At 37.7% G+C, this 11,393-nt stretch overlaps 1 protein-coding gene across 1 annotated transcript in view; it reads left to right on the forward strand.

The window, feature by feature from the left end:
• LOC138032122 (prolyl endopeptidase-like) overlaps positions 1-11,393 on the forward strand; it is a 140,912-nt gene that overhangs the window by 103,301 nt on the left and 26,218 nt on the right. Inside the window, exons 11-12 of the mRNA XM_068879718.1 lie at positions 5,762-5,809; positions 6,029-6,082. Coding sequence (XP_068735819.1) covers positions 5,762-5,809; positions 6,029-6,082 — 102 coding nt within the window. The remainder of the gene's footprint in view (positions 1-5,761; positions 5,810-6,028; positions 6,083-11,393) is intronic.

The raw sequence follows: 11,393 nt of genomic DNA on the forward strand, positions 1-11,393 counted from the left end.
ACTTTTTTTTGGACTGCTGTCATAAGTATTGAATGGCAGAAATGTAAACGCTATCCACCAAGATTAGTCTTTTCTGTTTGCGGGCGAGTGTATTTCTTTCTTATTGTATTAATGTATTTAAAATTAAACTCTGAACTTTCAAGCTCAAAGGACGACCACCTTGTCTGACATGTCTTTATTATTATCTTTTTTTCTTAAGATAAATGGCAGTACGCTTTGGTGCAGCCTTAGTGGCATCCTTGTGTTGCTGGGTTGCTACATAATCATGATCATTGCATCATGGCATTGAAAGCTTTGGACTTGTTTTGCTGGTTTTCTGTATTGTGCTTCTTGCATAAGAAGCAAAACATTCCTCTTCCTTCCTTGGTGAGCCAGCCAAACCGGACCAGACAAGATTGCCCACGGGCTGATAGGTTCTAGAAATGATCTATAGTACACTTGAAGAAGTTGTGTATAATAGCATCTTCTGAATTAGGGTTAGGTTAGGGTAATTGTATAATTACTGAACGTTTTATACCTTGTTTAAAAATATTGAAACAATAGAAAAAGAGGCAGCAAGTACCTACCAACAGTTGTAGTTGTTGTGTTCTGTTGTTTTGTTGATTGTGTTTCATTGGCCCTGAAAAGACCCCATGGGGAGTGGTCAATTAAGTGTCATTGTCTGAGAAAGTGTTCCAGGGGCCAAAAGTTGTGGTCAACCGATTTGGCTGAAACTTGGCACAGAAGTTGGGTATAATGAGATATTTCAAAAGCCACTTTGGCTCACTTTTCTGAGTTTTAGTTTTGGAGTTACAGGGGGGGTCTCATTTTTTGCCCTTTGAGCACCAAAAATCCAGCCTTCCAGGGGGCATTTTGAAAGTGTGATAAGACCCCACTGGTAAATTGTGCTGCCAAATGAATTTGACCATGAACTCTACTATAATAGAGCTTTCAGTTCATGCATGTAACTTTGTCCTCAAGGTATTTCACAGAGAGGAGCCTGGGGCTAGAGTTTGGCCAAAATTGATGTTTAAATTATAACCCAAAATAGCCATTTTTCAAAATTTCACTATATTCACCTGCCTTCTTGCATAACTTCCAAACCTATACCACTGTTTACTTTAGTCACCCAGTTATCAAAATCAGTTGAGAAAAATTTGGCTTATTATGGTTTATTGAATTTTTGGAACAAACACTTCATGCCCCTCTAAGGCGATGCAAAATAGAATTTTGAGCCTAATTCAGGCCATAAACAAACCAAATTGTTGACAAGAAGCCCTTATTCTGTATTTAGTAAGTGAAAATGAATTCTCAAGGCCAAATTAGTTTCGTTGTTTAGAAATAACACCGATTCTTACCTTAAAATTCATCTAAAAGGGGCCTCTAATTAGCGCAACAAACACATAATTTAGCAAATCAAAGGTGATTTTATTCTTTGAAAACCTAGTAACCACCAAAGAACACAAATGACAATGTTCTGATGTACATATAACAATTTTTTTACAAGAAGCTTAAATTTTTCTTTGATTTATAGTCGTCAGTTTCATGTCATATTTCCAAGCATTACTCCAAGCACGGAAAGTCTACATACTTTGGCAGGCCCATTTTTTATATTTCGACCAGATAAATTTAGCTTATCAGAAGGTTCGTTAACATGTTACCTTCCTCTGACCTTGTAATAGCTTGAATAGTTGTTTTAAATACCCATCAGCAAAGGAGCATGACCATACATACGTAGATTACACAGACATATACGAGCTTCAGTGAGCAGTATCGAGGTGAACTGTGATTTTCCGAGTCCTCTAGAGCTAAAAAAATTAAACCATCCATCCACGGTTAGGAGAGCTGGATAACAAAAACCTTGTTTTGCTTTTATAAAGAAAATAACCCAAACAAAGCCTTCCATTGAGATGATGCACTTGTTACTACATCAAGCTAGCTGGCCCGCCATTTTGGACTTGAAGAGTGTGGGGACTGGACCGAGTTCCCGTCCAATCCTTCTCCCGTTTCGCGGGAATTTTTTCTGTTTTTCATCAGGTGTGTTCGAAATTCTAGAAAGTGATCTGTTTCAGGATAATTTTTTATGGCACTTTATTCCTTTGAAGGGGTAAATGACCAGTGCAGTGTCACGTCATGGGCTGTGCAAGAAACAGGAATGCTTCCTTTGTTGTCTTGCGATAGTGACATGACTGCATGATTAAAGCACAAGTAGAAGAGTTCAGGTGTGTCCGGAGAAGAAGAGGAAGAACTGGTGATGCCAAAGCTACAGGTGCTTCAAAGTATCAGTTAGGGATCATATACGCTCACAAATGATTTTTAAAGCAGTTTACGAGACTCTTTTGCTTGAAGAAAGACAATGATATATAATTTACGATGTTGTCATCTCAAATTGTTTGTTCGTATAGTTGATTGATTCCCATTTTAATTTCCTGGGTTCTTACGAAGAGCACTAAACATTCAACAAACTCATCTCAGCAATATCTTTATATATATAAAAAATAACAATAACAATAATAGAAATAACTTGAAGGCTGTCTTTTGTCTGCTCGAGCTGTTTGTTTAAATTCAGCTTGTCACGTTTGGCAATGCACAATTCGAGCAAGCTTGCATTGAGACTCCACCGGTCTCCTTTATTTGCCTGTTTCGTCGAAGACAAGTCAACTTAGAATAGGTATAGCTCCATAATTCCGCAGGAATTGTTTTGGGAATTTTAGACACGAAAAAGAATTTTAGAAAATCTCAAGAATATTGGGAAAAAATTGACAAATACTGGAACTTAAATAGCAGTATATATAGGAGAATACTGAACAGCAACATTTCACAGGCAGAAACGTTGAAAAAACGTTTTTATTTTTCTGTATTCCTACCAACCAAGAGAGGGCTCAGTCCACCCACATGCTACAACAGTGTCTAGAGTACTGTTCACTGAGCACAACAAATCAGCAGTTTTCAGAGTCATCTACACTACAACTAATCAGCGGTTATTCACCAAAAGAGGCCCTCGGAATTTTAGAGAGTTTTAGCAGATAACACTCTTATTTAGGTACATTTTTTCATTATTCTTTTAATTGAATAGTTAACATTATTTTAAACATTTTTTTAAATTAAATAATGAAACATTTTTTCTACAAATATACACAAATCTTCCGTGCTCTTCCAGAACGATTCAGAGTCAGTTCCCATTCAAGTACGACATATGTGTGTTCATTGCCTATGCATTATTCCAAGCAAATCCAATAATATCAACTAATTCGGTCGATTTTGCGACGACGTTTTAGTGACATTTTCTCTCTGAAAATGTCAATTTTGTCGAAAAACGTAGATGCAGCATGTTTGAGTGTCAAGTATTTATGAGTCAATGATTCAATGAGTCAATGAGTCAATCAGTCAATGAGTCATGAGTCAATGAGTCAATGAGTCAACGAGTTAGTGCAGTCAATTAAACCATAAAATGAAAGCTAAAATTTCAGAGAGCGCTTAAGCCTAATCACTGAAACGAGGGCTTAGGCTTAATCAACAAATTATTGCTATATTGACTGTGAGTCTCATTGACTCATTGACTCACTTGACTCATAAAACATGCGTTCTCGGCATGTTTGCAAATATCTTTGACGAAAAGGGTAAATAATGGAAACCGGTAACTGAATTGTGCATTGCATGATAAGCGTGTGCACGTGACAAGCTTAATGTAAACAAGCAGCTCGAGCAGACAAAAAACAGCCTTCAAGTTATTCTTATCGTACTTGTTTTTTTTTTTCTTGGACAAATCTGGTGAATGTTTAGTGCTCTTCCTAAGGACCCAGGATATTAACATGCGAATCAATCAACTATGCGAACAAACAATTTGAGTCGACAATATCGTATTTTACATATCGTCGTCTCTAAATTTCTCTTCAGTCAGAAGAGTCCCCTAGATCACGATAAATGTCGTTTGTGAGCGTATATGATCCCTAACTGATACTTTGAAGCACCTGTAGCTTTGGCATCACCAGTTCTTCCTCTTCTTCTCCGGACACACCTGAACTCTTCTACTTGTGCTTTAATCATGCAGTCACGTCACTATCGCAAGACAACAAAGGAAACATTCCTGTTTCTTGCACAGCCCGGGCAGCCCATGACGTGACACTGCACTGGTCATTTACCCCTTCAAAGGAATAAGGTGCCATAAAAAATTATCCTGAAACAGATCACTTTCTAGAATTTCGAACACACCTGATGAAAAACAGAAAAAAAATTCCCGCGAAACGGGAGAAAGATTGGACGGGAACTCGGTCCAGTCCCCACACTCTTCAAGTCCAAAATGGCGGGCCAGCTCGCTTGATGTAGTAACAAGTGCATCATCTCAATGGAAGGCTTTGTTTGGGTTATTTTCTTTTTAAAAGCAAAACAAGCTTTTTGATAACCAGCTCTCCTAACCGTGGATGGATGGTTTCATTTTTTTAGCTCTAATAGAATCGGAAACTCACAGTTCACCTGGATACTGCTCACTGAAGCTCGTATATGTCTGTGTAATCTACGTATGTATGGTCATGCTCCTTTGCTGATGGGTATTAAAAACAACTATTCAGGCTATTACAAGGTCAGACGAAGATTATACGTTGACGAACCTTTTCATACGCTAAATTTAAATGGTAAAAATATAAAAATAATGTGCCTGACAAAATATGGAGACTTTCCATGCTTGGAGTAATGCTTGCTTGGAAAGATGACATGAAACTGACGACTATAAAATTAATCAAAGAAAAATTTAAGCATCTTGAAAAAGATTGTTATATGTACATCAGAACATTGTCATTTGTGTTCTTTGATGGTTACTAGGTTTTCAAAGAATAAAATCACCTTTGATTTGCTAACTTATGTGTTTGTTGCGCTAATCAGAGGCCCCTTTTAGATGAATTTTAAAGTAAGAATCGGTGTTATTTCTAAACAACGAAACTGATTTGGCTTTGACAATTCATTTTCACTTACTAAATACAGAATAAGGGCTTCTTGTCAACAATTTGGTTTGTTTATGGCCTGAATTAGGCTCAAAATTCCATTTTGCATTGCCTTAGAGGGGCATGAAGTGTTTGTTTCAAAAATTCAATAAACCATAATAAGCCAAATTTTTCTCAACTGATTTTGATAACTGGGCGACTAAAGTAAACATTGGTATAGGTTTGGAAGTTATGCAAGAAGGCAGGTGAATATAGTGAAATTTTGAAAAATGGCTATTTTGGGTTATAATTTAAACATCAATTTTGGCCAAACTCTAGCCCCAGGCTCCTCTCTGTGAAATACCTTGAGGACAAAGTTACATGCATGAACTGAAAGCTCTATTATAGTAGAGTTCATGGTCAAATTCATTTGGCAGCACAATTTACCAGTGGGGTCTTATCTCACTTTCAAAATGCCCCCTGGAAGGCTGGATTTTTGGTGCTCAAAGGGCAAAAAATGAGACCCCCCCTGTAACTCCAAAACTAAAACTCAGAGAAGTGAGCCAAAGTGGCTTTTGAAATATCTCATTATACCCAACTTCTGTGCCAAGTTTCAGCCAAATCGGTTGACCACAACTTTTGGCCCCTGGAACACTTTCTCAGACAATGACACTTAAGTGTGTTGTGTTGTATTGTAAATGCGGCCCTGCGATTTCGTTTTTAGGTGTTCCCACTCCAACAAAAGTGACATAAGGCAATAATACAATGTCAGAAATGGCTCATTTCCCAAAACTGTAAAATTGAGGGTATTTGCCATAGTGTGCTTTGTGTAGTGACTTACACATTTCTTGTGTTATTGCACACAGAGTCATGGATATGCTGAAGTTTCATAAATTTACCATTGGCCATGCTTGGTAAGGAATACTGTCCTCTACTGATTTTTTTTCCTTTCTTACATATTCATTCAGCTGAAACAGTTCATTGCTGGAAAGATACAGAAGTGCATCTGTTAATCTTGGCATCGTATAACTTTCAATAAAATTAACCATAAGCGGATTGGTTAAGTACTATTCATGTATAACATAACTTGTTACCACAGTAATTTATTCTCTTTTTATCTTTCTATTTTCCAGGACAACTGATTTTGGAACACCAGATAAGAAAGAAGACTTTGCTTGGCTTTTCAAGTAAGCCTAACTTACCTGGTTGCATAGAGGAATAGTGATGTTTTTGTGAGAGAGGGCAGTTTGAATCCAGTGGGTGATGATTTATCTGTTGCATGATGCCATTTACCTTTGCAGAGCTCGACTTTAAAACAAATCTTGGGGCTGCCTGGCTCCCTTGTCGTCAGACCAATCCACGTTTTGTAGTCGCCAAACTCAATACTTTCTGGTAGTTAAATTTTTAGCTTCCTAAAATTATTAAAAAATTGTTCTATTCCACTCCTAAAACACTCTCATTTCATAGATTTTGTGTATTCATTCATGCATGGCAACAATGTAGCTTACATACTAATTCAGTTTTCCATGCTCAACGCACTGTCATGACGTTGGGAAACCCGAAGTTAGAGCAAAATTTTCTAAAGTTTAATCTGGCGTTTAACTTTGATATGAGAATGTTTTCCACCCATCCAATGAAATGAAGGGAGATTTGCTGTTATACCCAGATTTCTTTAGTCATTTGAAGCCTACGAAACAGTTTATTGTAAGGCAAAAGGATTTAGACAACATAAGCAAACTGGTCGAAAACATTCAGAAAATCTGTTAAGGCTTTACTGTCAGCAGTGCACATGGAATTGCCATATTTTGCAAACTACCATGAACGGCGACTATCTTTAAAAGAGGGAATGGGGAATAGGATGGGAAATCTTTAAAAGGGGGAATCTTTAAGAGCGGGATATTTTTAAAATGGGGAATCTTTACAAATGGGCAATCTTTACAAATGGGAAATCTTTAAAAACAGGGAATCTTTAAACGGGAAATCTTTGGTTCCCTGAAGATATTCTATGATATTAATGTTTTTACAAACAAAGGTAACTAATGAACTTAAAATATGGTGCAAACAATAACAATAACAATATTAATAGTCATCTGTAGCTTCGTATATAAATTGCCGAAGTACGATAATAAAAACAAAGAAACATATCATTGATAAGCTACAATCGACGTCAAAATTGTTGAAACACTCTTATCCTTTAGAGTCGATTTCAAGCTCGGTGCGCAATTGGCCCCCTCCCCGGCACCCCCGGGACAATGTTGTGTTTTTCTGTTTTCTACGAGCCTTGTCGACAGCGTTACAACATTGATTAGGGTGGGGGAGGGAGGGGTATCCCGGAAACGTAGTTTTTGGACAGGTTTTCTTTGCAAACAGTGAATGTGTCGTTGCCAGTGTCTCAACTGTCTCAACTAATTTTGTCGCCGATTTTAGTTGGCTAACTAGTGTTAGTGTTCTTTAATTTTCCCTCCATTTTGTTAGCCAAGTATGTCTACATGTAAGTTCTATGGGTTTTCCAAACTTAACAACTCAATAACCTGTGTTACAATAACATTTTTGCCAACTGACCCATTACAATGGGATCAAAACGATCAAACAAACATCAGAGTGATATTCTTAATACCAGGCATCTTAAAAAATCTACAAATGTTTAAGCCTATAGCCAGAAAGCCACAAATGCACTTTTTATGCATCGAGCACAACTTGTGTTACTGCAAAGGATTGATTACAGCAGCAAGGTCGTGTTGCTGTTATACCTTAGCTACATTGAAATACCTTAATGATTATCACTTCTCTGTTCAACAGCTTTGCAGCCAGCTGTTAAGGTTTTTTAAACCCTTTAGAGTTGACGTTGCCGTGTTGTCAAGATAAATTTTGCCGGCTTACTCACTTTAGGAGTGTATTACGTGGAGGGCTCAAAGGAAAAATGAAAACCGGAACCAAAACTCCGGTAAAAAAGACTTGAGGAAATCCTGCTTAAGAAACTGTAACCCAATGAATGCATCTAATTGATTGCAAAGTTGTGTGTATTTCAGTAATTATATGGTTTGAATATATCAAGGTGACGAGAAAAAAAGATAACGATTCAGACTGGCTGTCTGTCATCCCATTGAAAGTTCCTGTCTGCCTTCAGTTGCCTTTTTCTTTTTTTGTTACTCTCCGAATAACCCCACAAACGCTCGCGTGGATACTCTCGGCTCAGACTGGCATTAGAGCATTAACCATTTCAGTTAAGAATGAATAGCAGCGCTAGGGGTCCATCCAAACTCGGACATAAGTCTACTAAGGTGTTTCACTCGAAAACATACCGCAAATTCCATAGGCACAAGGAGCAAACGTCCCGTAAAATGGGGGTATCTTGCTTGGACACAAGCGGTATACGTAGATGAAAGTGCACGTTTTGTGGTGCACCTGTGCATTGGAGCTGGTCAGTGTGCCAGTCAGGGTAACGTCTAAAGTCCCTGTAGACTTGAAAGGGTTCGGAATGGCACCACCGCAACCGTAGCATCTGGAAACATTGGTACCAACTAGCCACTTCAGTAGAAATGAAGAATGAGGACAATTTTCTCAAACTTTGTGCTTGGATCAGCTGACCAAGCGTGATGTTGTCTACAATGAGATGACCGAACCCATCTCAATTTTATTTTTTAGGGATCTGTGCCAAAACCAGCGTGATCTTTGTGTCGTTGTTGAGTTTCAATTATATTCTTAATGTCTTGGATAAACTTGTGCCATTTCTTGGCATCAAAATGGAGGCCATGTTCAATTGTAAAATTTGCTGCCTCTGGGTCGTTGTTAATGTAGTCTAATGGGGGGTTTCCCAGTCCGGCATCAACACTAACAGGCTTTAAAATGGATTCCTTCATTTCATCAGCCTGAGGAAAAACAGATAATTTGATTAAGGGATTTGGAATTGGGGGGGGGGGGGGGCGTTTTTGTGGGTGTTGTTATTTGTGCTGACTATTGTCCTTAAAAATAAAAGAAGATATAAAATATTTACAAATACAAAAGCTAAAAGTTTACTCTCACACTAAATTTCTGAAATTTTTTTCTTTGTCACGAGACTTGCCAAACATATCCTTGGTTTTAAATATGTGGATAACTTTTCAATTGAACAGAGCTTATTGGTTTGAAACTTATCTTGGCAATGAATTATTACTCGTAAAGGATCGCCTTATAACCAGGTTAGAAATGTCTACAGTCAGGTGATAAGCTAGTCAGTTTATCTCTACTCATCTCTAGTAAGCTGATCTCAACATTATGTGTTTAATGAAACAAAGGCCAGTCTGCATCATCTGGAGCTTTGCGCCATGCTCTTTTCAGACCTTCTCTTTGTTAAGCATGCACAGTTGAACTTGGGACGATCGAGAATAAAAGTGCAATCAGCGACAAAATTGTTGAGGCATTTAACCACATTACCACTCATTTGGGGTACCATACCTATTTTTTTAATTTCCCCCCATCCCCCAAAGTACATGTACCCATTTCAATGAAGTCAATATTGGGTGAATTGGAAACCCCAGTAAGCTACATTTCGGAGGGGAAGAAAGGAATTTCATTTTCTTTACACGTTTGTATGCCATGCAATGAATTCATGAAAAATGTGTTATATTCGTTTATACCAATTATGGTGCGTTTGTCAATATTTGTAGCTAAGTGTCAATGCAGAGATCTCCAAATTAGAAGACTATGTATTGCCGTAAACAACTAGGACAAGATGCATGTCTACCCAAAATTATGACATCTTTTTTATATTTGGGTAGTCACCTTTTGGTGAGATTCAATTGAACTTCATACCTTTTCTTTTCGAGACCAATCGTAGAACGACATCTGTTAGCTGCCTGTTGAACCGCAGGTTCTCTTCCTCTCGTCCTCTCGTCCCATTTCTCTTTCAAGTCACCTAGTTTCTTCTCGAAGACACTAGGATTGTATTACCATTTGTCCGACAAAAATGCTTATCTGAACAGAGAACAAAACGAAGATGACTTCACTAAACTAAATCCCCCAGCTAACCTAGAACAAAACTCCAAAACACCTTCTGAGGTTGAGGATAAATGGCATTCCTCATTGATAGCCAACTATCAATCCAAGAGATCGAATTGCACACTGGGGCAGCCTACTTCAGAATGTGAACAGCAACAACAAAAACAACAACAAGAGCAAATATTTTGTGCAGATAAAACTCAGGAGTTGTTAAGATGAGTCAGACTAACTACAATGATGTTGAACAAAGCACTTTTGATTGCCATGGCTTAACCTGAGGACTGGTAATAACAGCAAGTAAGGCTACCATCACCCCTGGGCTTTCAGGGAAACAAAGAGTATGATTCGTCATGGTTTTATATAATTTCTAAATAATGTTGATGGAAGTAATATAAATATAAACCATGCAAAGCAACACAGAAACTTTCAAAGAGGAACCTACTATGAAAAAAAGCTATAGAGCGCTTTCAGAAACTGACTAGTAAATTACCAGTGTATCATGCATTTAATAAATACAATATGAATCCTAATCAACCGTGATTTAGATAAACATACACAGGCAAAAACTAACGATAAAAGAGTCTGCCGCCATTGTCAAGGGAAACTAAAATAAATATGTGATTTGCATAAAGACCTTAGCGTGAATCGAGTCTGATTGTACATGTAAACACGGTTGTAATTGTTTAATGAGTAACATCTTGTTAACGAGACAATCAAACTTGTTCTGGCATTTCTTCAACACCTTTAAGCAATAACCCTTTTCACGGTTAGTTTTTCTTATTTGCATTACAATGTAATCTAACGTGGATGCGAGGCAATTTCGGGTCAAAACTACAAAATAGCCCAAAATTGCCTCACATACATGCTAGAATATATTGTAATGCAAATGAGAAAAACTAACCGTGAAAAGGACTATTGCGAAGGTCATCCGGAACCATGCGTGTGTTATCCTAATGTTTACGCACTGACTGGAATGTGAATCATATATGTAATGATGTAAGAACCATTTTTGTACAGTCCATTTTCCTTTTTATGGAGTAATTTTTCCAGGTTAGGAGGATATTCTTTTGTGAAAATTGTGTCTGGCATGTTAACCACCAAAGTGAAGAAAATAACAAAATTTTATCGCCTGTGGACGAACAAACCACGGAAAACTTCAATATTGAAGTACACATACTCTAGCACAATGTCCACTAGCATTCTGGGAGTATTTGGTTCTTAAAACAGCACCAAACAAACCTTCCCCGATAACATCTTGTGTGCCAGGTCATCCCACTTAAAGTGTGGGAGACCTTGGAACTTAGCGATCTTTCTCTTTCAAAATGTAAATGACGGCATGGCGCAATGAGAGATCTGGATTAGCAAGGAATCACTAATTATACTGAGAAAATTCCTGCCAAAATCTCTAAATAGGACAAAGGAATTTTTCTAGGAATTATTGTAAACAAAAATTGGCATGAAACTGTAAATTCTCTTTACCACCAATGCAACAACTCCAATCAAAACTCCCGCGAGCAGCTT

The sequence above is a fragment of the Montipora capricornis genome, chromosome 14 (genome assembly GCF_036669925.1).
Source record: "Montipora capricornis isolate CH-2021 chromosome 14, ASM3666992v2, whole genome shotgun sequence".
Classification (NCBI taxonomy): Eukaryota; Metazoa; Cnidaria; class Anthozoa; order Scleractinia; family Acroporidae; genus Montipora; species Montipora capricornis.